Here is a 17,105-nt window from a genome sequence, read left to right as displayed (position 1 = left end):
ATGTCACCCGAATGAAAACTGAACAAAAAAAAAATGAAACTTTTTAAAACTAGTTTTATTTAAATTTTTTTGCTTGTTTATTTTTTTTTTTAAATGTTACTTTAAAAAAAACAAAAAACTTTTATGGTTCATTGTTCTGATGTAGGTCAAGTGGACACACACTAGGTAGGGTAGTAAAATGTTGTATTTACATTCTTATTCTTATCAAATTTGTATTCTAATTTTATTTACACTTTTAGATTTTATGCTTACTGTTTTGTATACTTTTTTTTTAATCAACATTAATAAAATGTTACAAAATGATTTAGGTTTGTGAAAAATTTTAAATAGTGATATCGCTGTCAAGCCTAGGAATATGGGACCAACTTCAAGACTATTTACAGTAAAAACAAAAAATGCAATTTATAGCCAATATTTCAGAATAATTCTTACCAATACAGTAACATTTGTGTAAACTTAAATGATTCTGATCCACATTGTATCTAATGACAGCTACCAGTAATTGTTATGTTGCTTAAAAAACAGCAAAAAAATATACTATAAAAAGTATAAAACAAGCCAATGTTTTGAACGGCTCTTTGAAAGGAACGGCTTCACAAGATCCAGCTCCCTTTAAAGAGCCATAAAGCCCATCTCTAGTGACGTCACATAAACTGAACATGACGCACGCAACACTCGTTTGTTATTTATCAAACAAACTTTTTTTTTTTTACAAATTAAAACGAAAGACGATAAACATATTTAAACACTCAGATAGAAATAGCATTGATTTTAGGTAGCAAGAACAATATTTACTATATGACATATTTAAGCTTCCAAAAAAGTATATTGTGTGGTTTTTTTATAGTGTTTTTTTTTTTTTTAATAAAACGTGGTTATATATGTGCATGAGTACTTTTTCCAGCACAACAATACCGTGATAATAATGGAAATGGGCTTTCATAATGTATACAACAATGGTAAATATATATAGATGCATATATAACAGTATATTAAAGAATGGCGGCATATAAACAGACTTCCGGAAGTGACGTTTCCATGTGAGGGTCAAAGTTGACAGAAACCTTTACTACTTCCTTTCCTGCCATTGGAGGCCGTAGAACAGCATCAGTGAGTGAAAATTCCCATGCAACAATCTCGAAACATCGCGTTGAATCTTGGCAGTTTAAATGTTTCATCGCCGCGGACATAATATATAAACCTTGTTACACTAGACAAGATTGCCATGTTGCTGGATTTGTTGCAGATAAGGCATGAAAAGTATCCTTTATTGCGAGGCTCGCCCAGCGTTCATTCTAACATGGCGGCCTTCCTAATGTAACCACACTTTTAACAGCTTAACTAAAACAAAAATATATATCTTGGCAGGAACGCGCTATGTAACGTTTCCCAAAAGTGTTAATATTGTTCCAGTATATACTTGAGTGTTAGTCAAGAATCTCAAACGTCGCTGTTAGCCCCAAAAACCTATAATGCTAACATAGCTCGCTCGTCAGTTAGCAGCGAGACTGGTGTTACTTTGTGTATTTGTCATGTTGATTACGTGTTAAATGATTACCTGTGGGTTGTTGCATCCAGGCATGGGCAAGTTTATGAAGCCGGGGAAGGTGGTGATGGTCCTCGCTGGACGCTACGCCGGCCGCAAAGCTGTCATCGTGAAGGTAAATAAACTTTGCTGACCTTAAATGTAGGATTGTCCCACTACATATATTTCCGTGCCAGTGCCAACATGTATTTCGATAGATTTCAAAATAAAGGGGACCACAAATGGCTTTATTTAATAGAAAAAAAATATGATTTGCTAAACGTACGCTTTTTTTCTACTCCAATTAACCTTCCTCTTGTGTTAGCTTTCTGTTACCATCTCTTATGTTAACGGGTCGGTTTTGACCCATGTCTTAAATCAGCTGTAAAATACACTAAAAACAATTATCTATCATTCAATTTGTTTCTCATCTCTTGGTTACCATGTTAGGCTTCCTTATCCATGAAAATATTGGTTTTAATATTTTTGGTGTGGGCCATTGGGCCTTTTTTTTGTCAGTATACCCCTCGATTTCAATAAAAAAAATGGTAAAATGAACCTCAAGAGAATCGTATAAATAAATAAAAGGTTGTTGTGTTACCTGATTATTACTGAGGGGTATTAGAACACATCTCTTAAATACATTTATTTTATTATTTTTTTCATTTTAATAATATTAACTACCGTATTTTCCGCACTATAAGGCGCACCGTATTATTAGCCGCACCTTCAATGAATGGCATATTTCATAACTTTGTCCACCAATAAGCCGCCCCGGACTATAAGCCGCGCCTACGCTGCGCTAAAGGGAATGTCAAAAAAACAGTCAGATAGGTCAGTCAAACTTTAATAATATATTAAAAACCAGCGTTCTAACAACTCTGTCCCAAAATGTACGCAAATGTGCAATCACAAACATAGTAAAATTCAAAATAGTGCAGAGCAATAGCAACATAATGTTGCTCGAACGTTAATGTCACAACACACAAAATAAACATAACGCTCACTTTCTGAAGTTATTCTTCATTCATAAATCCCTCGAATTTTTCTCCTTCGGTGTCCGAATTGAAAAGTTGGGCGAATGTCGTCCGGCGCTGCCTCTGTCTTAGTGAAGGTGTGTTCGCCTTCGGTCATCCATTGTTCCCACGCAGTTAGCAGTCTAGCTTCGAATGCCCTGTTGACACCAATATCTAGCGGCTGGAGGTCTTTTGTCAATCCACCCGGAATGACGGTGAGTATTGAATTAAGCGCGTAAGCGTGTCTCTCAATGTGATGTTATGAGCTAGCAAATATAACAACTACACTACCCAGCATGCAACGATAGTGACGAGCATGCGCGGTAGCCCTGAGAAGCGTTGTTGTATGCTGGCAGTTAGAATGTGGTTATGAGCACGCTGTGAGTAAACGTTGAGAACTCAGTTAACACGCCTCGTCTGCATTATTTATAATTAGACAGACAACACACTTAATAGGAGCCATTTCACTTCTTCTTCTTCCGGGGCGGGTGGTTGCTTACAGTAGAAGAAGAAGCGCTTCCTGTTCTATGGGGGCGGGTGCTTACCTTGGCGGTTGCTTGCGTAGAAGGAGAAGCGCGTCCTGTTCTACCGGGAAAAAAGATGGCGGCTGTTTACCGAAGTTGCGAGATCGAAACTTTATGAAAATGAATCGTAATATTAATCCATATATAAAGCGCACCGGGTTAAAAGCCGCACTGTCAGCTTTTGAGTAAATTTGTGGTTTTTAGGTGCGGCTAATGGTGCGGAAAATACGGTAACTATAGTAACATATATGGTGTTACGGGTCAATTTCGACCCATATATATTTACTTCAAGAAAAAGGCTAAAAAGTATTTTTTCAGCAACAGAACTTTAAAACAAACAAAATGAAAAGCAGAACTATAACAAAATATAGATTTGCATGGTCAAACAAACAACAACCAATCAAGCAAATCAAACCAATAGAAATAGATTACTAGTTCCAAAACTAATAATAATCTCAGGTTTATTTTTCTTCACTGTGCCCACCATGGTTAGTTTCCTCCTGAGAAGTTATTGTCCAAAGTCATAGCTGGTAAAGAAATGGTCACAAGTGATATTGTGACCCTGCAGTCCAGTAGTCATATCAAGGACCACACGTTTTCCTTGGTTTTTCTCAGGGATGCCACTCGCAGCTTTGCCTGTGTAAATCTGTAGATTCCAGGCATAACTGGTTTTTGCATCACAGGCTGCCCAGATTTTATGCCATACTTCCCTGGCTTACTGGGTATGTATTGTCGGAAGGGGCATTTTCCTCGGAAAGGGACAAGACGTTCATCCACTGTCACCTCTGGCCCTGGGTTGAACATCAGTGGAAGGAGCTTCACCCATCTGTCCCAGACATCCCTGATGGGGGCAAGCTTGTCAGATCTTGCTCTGGTATCTCTGTTGTCAAATCTGAGGACTCTTGATATCATATGAAAGGTCTGAAGTAACATTGTTGCCCGGAAAATATTTCTGCCTGTCGATGCGTCCCAGAGACAATCAGATTAGACTTCCTGTTTGAACATGTTCTATCTACACTTCTGTTTAAATGTAAAAATCACTTATTCTTCTCTTGTTTGGATGTCCTACATAGGATTTGGGTGATACTACAAATGCGGGTGTGGTTCCAATACCAAATAATTTCAGGGTCATACATAGGTCAAAAAGTTCTCGTTTTCCTTAGTTTCTAAACAATAATATTTGGTATTTTTTTTAGAAATATTAATGTAATTATTGACTATATATGGCTCTTGTAGTCAATATTTGTATAGAGCCACCCATTTGTTTATATTCAGGAGCGCCAGCTTGTTGTTAGCGGTTAGCCATTGTATCCTACTACAGTGTTTAGTGAAGCATGTTTAGCTATTCCTTGTCCTGCACGGATGATACTTGTAAGAAACAAAGTTTATTTGTCGCTATGGAGGCAAGAATTAGTGATGAAGTAGATAAATACTGTAGAGGGATGTTAGCCGCATGCTGGCAATGTTGAAAGGCACTGCTTGCAGAGCTGCGCTTCAGTGTTTATAGCTTCACCTTTGTTAGTTTTAAAGACAAAATACGTCCATTCTCCCTCTTCTGTCTGTCTGTCTGTTTGTTTTTGACTCTGCTCATATTACCAGCAATGTTGCTCATCATGTCCACAACAAAAAAAAGTATTGTATTTTTGAAAGGCAGCATAGTGCCTTTGTGGTACTTTATTAGTGCCAGTATACCGTACAACTCTACTATGTCACAATATTGATAACTCTACTACTTTTATTTTAGAACTTTCTTACAATCTTTCATTGCATCCTGGTCAGGTTTCAGCATTTATGGCATGTCAAGGAGATAGCTTTTCATTGGACAATATCTACAATTAATACTAGTGGGGAAAATAAGTATTGAATCCCTTCTTAATTGTGTAAGTTTACTTAGAAAAATGGAAGTTCTGTTTTTTCCCCCACGTATCCTACTCAGAAATAATGTTTTATTATGACAGACATTTAAGTAATGTTTGTTAAGCCTTTATTGCTCTTTTCCTCCCAAGAATATCGATGATGGCACGGCCGACCGCCCTTACAGCCACGCTCTGGTCGCAGGCATCGACCGCTACCCCCGCAAGGTGACCAACAGCATGGGCAAGAAGAAGGTTGCCAAGAGATCCAAGATCAAGGCTTTTGTCAAAGTGTTCAACTACAACCACCTCATGCCTACCAGGTGAGCACCTCGCTGGTTTAAATGTTGAACGATGTGAGGGAGAAGTTTCTTGATCACTCTCAACAAGGTGGCTCAATAAGTGTCTGATTCAGACATGCCTCTATTTATTGACAAACAAAAAATGACTGCTGTGTGAATGAAGTACAATTACAATTGATTAGGTTCTAGCCATACAAATGTAACACAAATAGCTTACTTTGCATTTCTCTTTGTCAGAGTAGCTGTAATAGTGATGTTACTCTGGCAGTCGTGAAGGCCAACTGTTAACCTGGTAGATGAGGTTCAGTGTGTCCCACAGAACAGAAATCTGTGGCTGCTGGGACGCTGTCAAAGTGACGCCATTGCCTAATTTGTGTAATTGGCTATGAAGCATGTATAATATTTGAAAGGCTAAAACAATTATACTTATACTTAAAAACAAATCTTAGTTTTTGTGTCATCTTTTTCTTGTCACATTGTATTGTTTTGCTGTAGTTTCCTGCTTATTTTACTAGAATCTAACATGTTGCACTTTGTACGCCCCTGGATTATTTACACTAGTAGTGTCCCAATCTTATATTAATATCAGTCCTTAATCATAACAGTCAGATGATATTGGCTTGCATGTAAAATGTGTGATGGATAGATGATACTTGGTTGATTCCTTCAGGAGAGTTCCCTCAGGAAAATTAAAATGTGTGATATCATGTGCGATACAAGCAGTCCTGCAGCGTGTTGACTTTTGCAAAGCTGTACAGCCAGATAACCTCTAAATGTCCTCCAATAAGCACACTATTTCTTCCATTTAATTCGTCATTTTCAAAAATATAAACATGCTTGCCTACAGGCTACTAAGAGTGCATGCATAATCACTGAGCAATATTGCAGTGTAAAACTTTTACTTAGACAAACTTTATTGATTCACAAGGGAAATTGTTCCACACAGTAGCTCAGTTACAAAGGATGGAAAGGATAATGCACACATGGAGCACTTTTGTCAATATAAATATCAAATAATTATAGTTGCATATTACTTACACATACTAAATCTCCAAGACATATTGGAAAGTATCTGGTAACAAACGTATCTGCATCATTTAACTTACTGTCATGAGCTTAACTTCATGAATTATTGTGGCCATGAGGTGTTACCAAAAACAATTACCACTCCATTTTAACTTGAAGACTGCATAAGTCCATTCCAGATAGTTAATAAACAGGTTTGTGTTTTTCGTACATACCATTGTTCTGATTGACTAATTTCACTTAATCAAACCTTTTATAACATTCCACACTAAATAAAAATATGTATGATTCCTGCTGATAATGTATTGTGTTAATATTGATGTCGACCAATACTAGAGGCTTTAAAAAGCACTGGAAGTATAACATGTATTTTTTTTTTTAAATTTGCAGATACTCTGTGGACATTCCTCTGGACAAAACTGTTGTCAACAAGGATGTCTTCAGGGATCCTGCTCTCAAATGCAAAGCCAGAAGGGAGGCTAAGGTCAAGTTTGAAGAGAGGTGAGACACTTTATTGGGAATATTTGTACTTTGTCTACTCGCAAAACTATCACCTAAATGTATAAATAATGTATACTTTGTTTGCAGGTATAAGACGGGCAAGAACAAGTGGTTCTTCCAGAAGCTCAGATTCTAAATTCCCTCAGTTTCACTAATAAAAAGGTAAAAAAGATTTGTGTGCAGCATCTTTGAAGACTAGTCAAATGGAGTTTATTGTAAAAACATGCTCACTGAAGGTAACAGCACATACAAAGAAAGGACTAAAAGACAAGCTGACGGACATTTGTCAGCAGGCACTTAGACGAGGTTTAAAAACTTCTGAGAACTGGAAGACTGCTGACAAATTTCATAGGAAGGAGCAAAACATTTAAAAATTAAATAATGTTCTCACAATAAACTAGTGCAGACATTCAGCTTTGCTCTAATCTTCTAATCTCCAGCGTTTTTGTGCAGTTCAAACTGGCTTGTCCCACCTGGAAGCCTCTCAGGAGTGCAAAGTGACGTCAGCAGTGTTGTGGCGCCCCCTTTTGGTCCACAACCATGATGACGTGTCAATGTAACAGTTTTAAAAACAAGGATTGCAGCTCAGCACTCCTAAGCCACAACTACAGTTATAGGAAGAGTAACATTGTGCTATATATGTATTCTATATATATATATTGGTAAACACATCAAACATTGCATACTGTTCATATTGCTCCAGATTCTGATGTTTCTATGACGACCACTTAGTGGCAGGAGGATAGGAGTACTTTAGTGGTTAGAAGGAATTATGGGATGTAACTGTTGGACTACTTTGTGCAAAGAAACTAAACCACCAGCGGTGCCCATTCACTCGCCTTGCGTCCATACTGGGAAAGACAAGAGAGGGCGTCAACAAGCTGAGAAACTTCTGGAAAGCGACATCGTCTTTTTAAACCAGAGGTGTCCGAAATAAAAAATCAAAGTATGCTGTGGCCAACCTTAAGATCTGACTGGGTAATTGAAGTAAAACTTTTTTTTTTTTTTTTACATTTTATGCCTTTTTTGTCAAAGAAATCCTTGTTTTTTTTAATGACTAAAACATTGCAATATTGTCCTTAAAAAAATCCAAATTTGATATGAAGTAATTTATAACATTTTAATTCATTATTTTGTTGAACAAGGACTACAAATAAATCCCACAAATTCTTATGGGTCCAAAAGGGTCACAAATAAGTCATACATTATATTTTTTCAACACTTAAATCACAAGATCAACTTCAGACTTTATCGGTCAATTTTAAGTTTTTTAAATTTGTTTGATTTATGCCTTTTTTGTCAAAGAAAACGTTTTTTTATCTGCCAAACAATATTAGTAGTGCAAATTTTTTTTTAATTACGATTTTTAAACATTAAAAAAATATATTTTTAAAAATACCCCCCCCCCAAAATCTGTCTTGTCCAGCTAAGTAAATGTTTGGGTAGAATTTTATTAAACAAAACCAGTTTTCTTTTAAGTAATATAGAAACGTATCAGATCTGTTTATTTTATAGAGGAATGTCATTAATCAAGGAACTGGAACCCAATGTTATTAAAAAAGTATTGATTTTGAATAGTGAATCGATTCTGAATCGAATGGTTGCCCCAAGAATCGAATTGTGTGGTGGCTGAAGATTCACAGCCCCACAAAATATTTAAGCTGACTATTTGATGAGAAATAATTGGAGCCTTGAAAAGGTCAATAATTCATAAAATTGACTTGAATTAGTAAATTTTGAGCAATTTGAGCAAGTTTTTTGTGTTATTAGACTCAACATTGCAACTTTTTCTCCTTACATTTCTGTTTTATTCCACTTTTTTTGTTTCTACCCAATAGTATTTTTAGAAAGTGTCACGGGCCGTTAAAAAATGAGCTATGGGCCGCACCTTGGACACCCCCGATTTAAAAGGAACTTAAAAGTACACAAAGTTACCTGTATATCAGTAAGCTCTTTGTAGAACCTCTTGGCCAAGTCGGGGCCATTCTGCATGGTCGGGATCTCATACGTCTGATGGACAAAAAAGGTGTGTGAGGTGTTTACTTGCTCGAGCACAAGGGGGAAAATAACTGACCTTCCCCTTGTAGAGAAGGCTGCCCACTGGACACACCACACAGGCGGTCCCGGCCCCAAACACCTCCAGAACCTGTCCTGAGTCCACAGCTCCCAGCAGCTCCTTCATGCTCATCGTGCGCTCTGTCACCTTAAACTCACGCTGACAACAAACATCATCAAGCTACTTGCTGCTTCCGGTCCACATGGTAGTTTGCTCACCCAGGTTCTGGCCAGGTCCAGCAGAGACTGTCTGGTGACTCCAGGCAGGATGATGCCGTCCAGCGGTGGTGTCAGCAACTCCTTCTCTGCTTACACAGAACAAAACTGCTCTTATTTTCTGACACTTTCAGCGTGCAAACAAAGACGTGTTTTGACCTCCGTTCTTGTTGGTCCAGTAGATGAAAAGGTTCATGGTGCCGACCTCCGTAATCTCCTCCTGCTCGCCGTACAGCCACAGAACCTGCTGGCAGCCTCGCTGCACTGCCTCGTTCTGCACCGCGATGGTTGGACCGTAGTTCCTTAAAGACAATGAAGATCAATCTTGGTCATCATCATTTTGTTGTGGTTTTACTGTCCTAAACAGTGGTGTCCAAAGTGTGGCCCGGGGGCCATTTGCTGCCCACAGACTGAGTTATGTTGGCCCGCAGCATATTGTCGGAGGGGGGGACCCACTAAAATGTAAGAAATAAAGAAGAAAAAAAACCCAGAATGTATTGAGAAAAATCTGATAAATAATATACTTAGTTACCTATAACACAGAGCTGACACAAAGTTTTTTCTTTAAATATAATCTGTTTTTAGTACTTTTTTTTTTTTAACTAAAAAAATCTAAAAATGGCCCCTGCATACTTTGACTTTTCAGTATGCGACCCTTGGTGGAAAAAGTTTAGACACCCCTTATCTAAAATATTACAAGCTTGTGAAATATAACAATAAAAATATGGTTGGTTATGAATTAATTGATTTGAAAAATTACAACTGTTAAATGTATAAATTAATATACATTTTTTGTAAAGGCAGAATTTTTGACACACTAGGTTATACATTTAATTTCATTCTACAGGGAAAAAAACAAAAATGTAGGAAAAAAGAGCAAAACAAATCGGAATGTAATGAGAAAAAGCTGAAATGTTCTTATAATTAAAATTACTGTACATAATCACCTATAACACAAAGCTGACACAAAGGTTTATCTTTAAATATATATAATATCTGTTTTAAACTTTTTCTGTATTTTTAAATAAATATCAAAATGACCCCAGCACACTTTGACTTAATGGGAAAAGGCTGGACACCCCTGCATCATTACAGCGGCACATGCAATTTCAATTATAATCCACCAGAGGGCGCTGTTTTACTGGACTTCTATGAACGTGTTGGGTTGTTGGGTCACATCTTCCAATGCAAAGCAGTAATAGGTATTTGAATTAGGATTGGGTATTGTCTTCACAATACGATACACATCACAATACTTGAATACAGTATTGCGATATTCTACATAGTTCATTGCTAAATGTAAAAATGCAGCTGCGAATACAAGTTGTAAATATTTACACTTGACAACAGTAATAATTAATTTAAAAAAAGTAATTCAAATGATCCATTGCCATTTTGCAATTGTACAGAAAGTGGATCAAGTTTCTTCAGCTATAATCCGCACATAAAAATAAAAGTGGATCAAGTTTCTTCAGCTATAATCCGCACATAAAAATAAAACATTGATATTAAGACGTAAACAAAACAATATAGCGTTAGAAAAAGTGTAGCGATATATGTTGTCATATCAATATTTTTTACCACACTTAATTCAAACAATTCATTAGGTACACAATCGAGTGAGACTCCAAAAATAATAATGCTCACTCGAAATATTAGAAGGGTCTATTTCTGCTCTATAGTAACATGTTCTTTTCAGGAAATAATCCATGAATCTGAATTTGTGAACAGGATAAATCTGCTGCATACATAAACATATGTAATTTTTACATAAATTGATGGAGGGTCAAATGGGACAGAATGAAATAAAATAATAAATATTTAAATAATTACCTAAATGTGTTAATTAAATAAATAATTCATTAAAATAATTACAATTATATAAATATATTTAATTATTTCATGAACATGTTTTTTATCTGTCAAAGTCAGTGGGCGGGGCTACCACCTGATTGGTTACCCAGCACGTCCACTTGTCTGTAGACTTGGAACCAGAGTAGCGGCCGCGTACATGGTAAATATCTCAGTCAGAAAGTGCGGAAATAACTCAGACAACTGGAATAAATTCCTCTATGTTTAGCGCTACATGCTTTGGGTCAGCAGCTCTTGCTTCTTAAATATCTACCAGCATCTCCTCAAAAAGTACAAGTAAAGCCTCCTTAGCCGCCATGTTTGCAAAGACTTCCAACGTTCCACAACAATCAATGGACAAAATTCCAGTTAGTCCCGGCCCCTGACTTTGATGGCTAAATTTGACGGATCAAATAAATTCATGAAGCACTGACATACACGTTCATGAAATAAGTACATCATTCAATCATGGAATAATTAATTTAAACATGAATTAATTCAATTGTGAAATCAATCATTAAAATGTAGAATCAATAAATACATGATTAAATAATTAAATTGTGAAATCATTACATTTTGAAGTAAATAATTCCATCCATCCATCCATCCATCTTCTTCCGCTTATCCGAGGTCGGGTCGCGGGGGCAGCAGCTTAAGCAGGGAAGCCCAGACTTCCCTCTCCCCAGCCACTTCGTCCAGCTCCTCCCGGGGGATCCCGAGGCGTTCCCAGGCCAGCCGGGAGAGATAGTCTTCCCAGCGTGTCCTGGGTCTTCCCCGTGGCCTCCTACCGGTCGGACGTGCCCGAAACACCTTCCTAGGGAGGCGTTCGGGTGGCATCCTGACCAGATGCCCGAACCACCTCATCTGGCTCCTCTCCATGTGGAGGAGCAGCGGCTTTACTTTGAGCTCCCCCCAAATGACAGAGCTTCTCACCCTAATATAATATATAATATATATAAATAATTAAATCATGAAATAATTTGTGAAGTAAACAAATTGTGAAATAATCAAAACCTCAAATAAACATGAAATGATTGGGTCATAAAATAATTAAGTACTGAAATAAGTAAATTGTCTAATATTTATTAAATAGTAATTGAATAACACATTTATGTATTTAATTCTGATTTATTTAATCAATGACACATTAAAATTATTATTTAAAGATCTATTTTTTTTTGTTTGTTTCATAAATAAAACATGAAATCTTTAATTAAATCATGAAATAATTAAAACATGAAACAATACAATTTTGAAGTAAAAAAAAAAACATGAAATAATTAAATGAAACATTTAAATTTTGAAGTGAATATTTAAATCATGAAATAACAAAATTGTGAAATGTTCCAAACATTAAATAATTAAATTATAAAATAATTATTTAACACATGAAATCATTACATTAAATGGTCAAATAACATTTTTAAGTAAATATTTAAAACATGAAATAAATAAATCATGAAATAAAACATTTTATGAAATAATTTAAACATTAAATAATTTAATTGTTAATTAAATCATGAAATAATGACATTTTGAAGTAAATAATTGAAATAGGAAATAATGAAAATTTGAAAAAATACATTTTGAAGTAAATAAGTTAAACAAATAAATCATGGAAAAATGTAAACATTAAATAATTAGATCATGAAATTTAATTATGAATAAATACTGAAACAATTAATTAAATTGTCTAATAATTCATTTAATAGTAATTTTATATTACAGTAATGTGTTCAGTTTATATTTATTTCACTAATGTCACATTGAAGGCGTTATTCAAATATGTATTAATTTGTCTTATTCTGTCCCATAAACATTTTTCGAAGCACAAACTCAACTTCTTACGATCCTGTTTGCGATTGCACTCACCCTCCCATCTTGTAAGCGCCGACGCCTCCTTTCCAGGCGCGCACGAAGGACGAGTCGGCCAGCAGCGAGACGGGGTTGAAGGAGCCGGTGGCGAAGTACGGTCCGACCGGCCCCACGATGACGAAGAGCATCGCCTCGCTGGCCCGTGTCACGCCGAGGGACGGCTGGCGAGCGGGCGGGGGAGACGTGGCTTTAGTTTGCCAGGAGACGGAGGTGACGTGGTGTGGGCACGTAACTCACCTCTGTGCCGATGAAGGTGGGTCGGATATAGAGGCTGGCGTCCTGAGAGTAAGGAACCCACTCCTGGTCCACTTCCACCAACTTCTTGATGCACTGCAGCAGCTCATCTTTTTCAAATACCTGCACACACAGGAAGTGCCTTTCTTAAGTCTCCGCGCACTAACAGGAAGTGTCTTTTAAACGTCTCCGTGCACACTTCAACGTTTGTAGACGACGAGCATGCATCCCGCCTGACATCCAGTGACGTGAGAAAAATAATGGCGCTGCAGTGATACAGTTTGAGGCGGGGACGTTTAGTTTGTGGGCGTTTAAAGACACTTACAGGGAGGCAGCTGCGCTCGGCGCTGCGATGCATCCTCTCCATGTTGAGCATCGGGCGGAAGAGGCGAACGTGGTTGTCGACGCCGCGGAATGCCTTCATGCCTTCAAAAAGCTGAAAACCACAAAATTCTTCATTTTTTAAATGTGATTATCCATACCGTCAATTATTCATATATTCATAATGTCTAATATTTATATTAAAGTATATTTCAGGAATTACATCATTTTTCACTGCAATGAGTTGTATGTGAACACTAAAATATATAAAATGACAAAGACTATAACGCAATATTACGAACTAATAAATATTGTTAAAATAATCATCAAATCAGGGGTGTCTAAAAAGCAGCCGGGGGCCATTTGCGGCACACAGATCATTTTTTAACAACCCCCCCAACATTCTCATAATAATAATACATTAATAAATAAATAAATTATAAAAAAGTGGAATAAAAGTAACAAGAAAAAGTTGCAATGTTGACTCTAATAGCACAAAGCTGCCATGCAGGCTGTTTTTCCTCTTTATAAACTGTCATTGTTCAAAAAATAATAATGAATCAAAATCAATGTTGTTTTGAATTATTGACATATTTAAGGACGCAATTACTTCACATCAAATACTCCACTTTGAAATATTTTTTGGGGAACATTTTACATATTTTGTGTGTTTCCCATATAAAAAACTGAGTTTTCTTTGACAAAAAGGGCATGAAACAGAAACAAAACAACTTCACATAAAAATGTACAATCCACAAATAGATATGAAATTGATCTTGAGATTTAAGTTTTGAAAGTAAGAAAATAAGTACGACTTATTCAAAACTGTTTTTATGAGTGTGGCCCTTTTGGATTCCCAATAATTTTAGTGTCATTTTTATTTTTTTAAACTGTCATTGGTCAAAAAGTAATAAATGAGTTAACATCAATGTTGTTATGAATGATTGACCTATTTAGGCTCCAATTTCTTCACATCAAATATTGCACCGAGAATTTTTGTTGGGGGAAAATAATGCATATTTTGTGTTTTTGCTAAATAAAAAAAAGGTTTTACCTTGACAAAAAGGACATAAGAGATATGCCTGAGTTGATCGAGAGATTTAAACATGTAATAATAATAGAAGTATTTATAATATATGACCTATTTTTAATTATTTTATGACTGAGACCCTGCTGAGTCCCAGAGAGGAGTCCTAAAGGTTATAAAATATTTATATATTGTATTGGTTTTGGAAATGAAAAATATCAAAATGGCCCCCTCGTGCTTTCATTTTAAAACCTCTGGAGTAGATCATTGTAATTTTATGGATGTTAAAAAAACTACTGTACAACTAAAAGTGCTATCATTTTTTTAAATTAATTTTAGTCTGAATCATTTTATTAGTCATTGTGTTTATGTACATATGTATTTATTGTTTTATTATATGCGTTATTTTTACTTAAAGAAAGTTTGACACAATAATTGTTGTCTACTGTAGATGCAAATCTTAAAAATAGAAAAACATGAAAAAAAGATATACGGTAGTACATAACAAATAACACAAAATGAAAATAAATGACTTTTTATAAATATTTGATTTGTATTTATTTATTTTTATAATGATATTTATTTTATTATGAGTCATTTTATTATTCATTTTATTCATGTATTTTATTGTATTAATTTTGTATGTTTTATTTATGCTTAAAAAGTTATGACATATTTATTTTTGTCTATAGTAGATACAAATCTTGAATAAAACAAAAAAGACAATATAAAAAAAGAAGATAGTACAAATAATACAAAATGTAAATAAATTAAATATTAAAAATAATACATCAATAAGTAATATTAATAACGATGTAGACTTTTTATTGATAAATATTTTATTTGTTTTTATCTAATTGTAATACATTTTTTAAAATGATACATTAGAAATTAATAAAATAAAAAAAACAAAATGAATAAAAAAATAAACAATAATTATCAAAAACAATTGAAAAAATAGCAAAATATTTATGAAAACAATTTAAGAATGAATGTGTTCTAAAGAAAAAGAGGTAAACTTTTTAAATAATGTATTGATTTTTTTCAAGATCCAATTAAAGTTTTAACGCTAGCGAGTATCAGGTGTGTCTCACCTCAATGGAGTAGTGCAGGGCGGAGCTAGCGGGATGCAGAGACAAGTTCTGGAAGGGTTTGATCTTGGGGGCATCCCAGCCGGCGCTGGCGGACCACGTGATGGTCAACATGTGGTCCGAGAACTGTTTGCCGAACACCAGCGTGGACGGGTCGGGCTTGTCCTTGCATACCGGGTTTCGCTCAATTGTCAGGTCGGCAGCCTGCGGCAGGTCCAGACAGGGAGGAAGGGGCGTGGCCAGACAGGGAAGTGGGCGGGACAAGAGTGATTGATTGTAGGATTAGCATGCTTTTTTTTTTAATTAAAAGGACAATTACGTCACATTGCAGACATTTGGAGGTTCCATTAGGAAGAATTAAGAGAGGTGAAGAAGATGGGGGACAGTTTAAAGACTTTCCCATAATGCCGTGCTGTCACATGATCGTACGTGGCTCTTGACGCGTTACCTTAAAGGAGCTAGACATACGTTGAGATGCCAAAACCACAGGAAGTGTCTTTGTCAATCTTCCCTGAAAACAGAAAAAAAAAAAAAACATTTTTATTATTCGCTGCTAAACATATAATACAAAACATTTTATTAGGAGTGTCCTGATACGCTTTTTAACTTTCGATACGATACCGATATTGATTTGATACGATATCAGTAGGAATCAGACACACTTTTATTTTGTAGTGTGGAATATTAGAAAAGGTTTGATCAAGTGAAATGAGCCTAACAGAGAACAATGGTAGGTATGAAAAACACTAACATATTTATTATTAACCGTCTGGAATAGACTTATGCTGTCTTTAAGTTGAAGGGGAGTGGTAAATGATTTCTTGGCGACACCTAGTGGCCACTGAATGATAGAGATACAATTGTTACTGGATGATTTCTAATTTGTTTCTGCCTTGTGGACTTTGTATGTGTAAGTAATATGATTATTTGATACTTGTTTATATTGACTAATGTGTTGTTTCACACTGCAACATTGTTCAATTATTATGATGTATGTCTAGCTTGTGTGCTATAGTGTGCTTCGCTGTTGTGTAGCTGCTAGCTCCTAGTAACCTATAGCCAAGCATGTTTACCTTTTGTAAATGACTCGACTAAACAGATGAAATTGTGCGCTTATTGGAAGACATTTAGACATTAACTAGTTGTCCATCTTTGCACAACACGCTGCAGGACTGCTTGTATCACACATGATATCACACATTTTACATGCAAGCACTTGCAAGACTTGACTAAAAAACAATCAATTGTGTGCTTATTGGAGGACATTTAGACGTTAACTAGCTGTCCATCTTTGTACAACATGCTGCAGAACTGCTTGTATCGCACATGGTATCACACTCAAGTAAACTCCCTGCGGGACTGCTTGCATCGCACATGATATCACACACAAGTGAACACGCTGCGGGACTGCTTGCATCACACATGATATCACACTCAAGTGAACTCCCTGCGGGACTGCTTGCATCGCACATGATATCACACAAGTGAACACGCTGCAGGACTGCATGCATCGCACATGATATCACACACACAAGTGAAGGCGCTGCGGGACTGCTTGCATCGCACATGATATCACACAAGTGAACACGCTGCAGGACTGCTTGCGTCGCACGTGATATCACACAAGTAAACACGCTGCGGAACTGCTTGCATCGCACGTGATATCACACACACAAGTGAACACGCTG

At 36.2% G+C, this 17,105-nt stretch overlaps 2 protein-coding genes across 5 annotated transcripts in view; one reads left to right on the top strand and one right to left on the bottom strand.

Annotated features, from left to right (window-relative positions):
• Window positions 1-1,028: 1,028 nt before the first annotated feature.
• On the top strand, window positions 1,029-6,919 carry rpl27 (ribosomal protein L27). Its single transcript, XM_061981416.1, has 5 exons — window positions 1,029-1,110; window positions 1,579-1,661; window positions 5,072-5,241; window positions 6,637-6,747; window positions 6,835-6,919. Exons 2-5 carry the CDS (start codon window positions 1,581-1,583, stop codon window positions 6,881-6,883), a joined length of 411 nt encoding a protein of 136 aa, XP_061837400.1. The 5' UTR covers window positions 1,029-1,110; window positions 1,579-1,580; the 3' UTR covers window positions 6,884-6,919.
• A 15-nt stretch (window positions 6,920-6,934) lies between these two features.
• Window positions 6,935-17,105, bottom strand: part of bcat2 (branched chain amino-acid transaminase 2, mitochondrial) — a 31,052-nt gene continuing 20,881 nt past the window's right edge. For all 4 annotated transcript variants that reach the window (XM_061981414.2, XM_061981415.1, XM_061981411.2 and 1 more), the window contains exons 2-11: window positions 15,866-15,928; window positions 15,421-15,621; window positions 13,304-13,414; window positions 12,982-13,101; window positions 12,742-12,905; window positions 9,178-9,320; window positions 9,022-9,107; window positions 8,822-8,962; window positions 8,683-8,757; window positions 6,935-7,598 (exon numbers count right to left, since the gene is read on the bottom strand). In XM_061981414.2, coding sequence (XP_061837398.1) covers window positions 7,557-7,598; window positions 8,683-8,757; window positions 8,822-8,962; window positions 9,022-9,107; window positions 9,178-9,320; window positions 12,742-12,905; window positions 12,982-13,101; window positions 13,304-13,414; window positions 15,421-15,621; window positions 15,866-15,883 — 1,101 coding nt within the window. In that variant the 5' untranslated portion in view covers window positions 15,884-15,928 and the 3' untranslated portion in view covers window positions 6,935-7,556. The remainder of the gene's footprint in view (window positions 7,599-8,682; window positions 8,758-8,821; window positions 8,963-9,021; window positions 9,108-9,177; window positions 9,321-12,741; window positions 12,906-12,981; window positions 13,102-13,303; window positions 13,415-15,420; window positions 15,622-15,865; window positions 15,929-17,105) is intronic.

This window comes from Nerophis lumbriciformis, linkage group LG24 (genome assembly GCF_033978685.3).
Source record: "Nerophis lumbriciformis linkage group LG24, RoL_Nlum_v2.1, whole genome shotgun sequence".
Taxonomy (NCBI): domain Eukaryota; kingdom Metazoa; phylum Chordata; class Actinopteri; order Syngnathiformes; family Syngnathidae; genus Nerophis; species Nerophis lumbriciformis.
This window is presented reverse-complemented; position numbering and strand designations above follow the sequence as displayed.

Coding starts and splice junctions, on each gene's coding strand:
- rpl27 (XM_061981416.1), top strand. CDS start 1,581: ATGGGCAAGTTTATGAAGCCGGGGAAGGTGGTGATGGTCCTCGCTGGA. Junction 1,662..5,071: donor GCAAAGCTGTCATCGTGAAG/GTAAATAAACTT, acceptor TTTCCTCCCAAG/AATATCGATGATGGCACGGC. Junction 5,242..6,636: donor AACCACCTCATGCCTACCAG/GTGAGCACCTCG, acceptor TTAAATTTGCAG/ATACTCTGTGGACATTCCTC.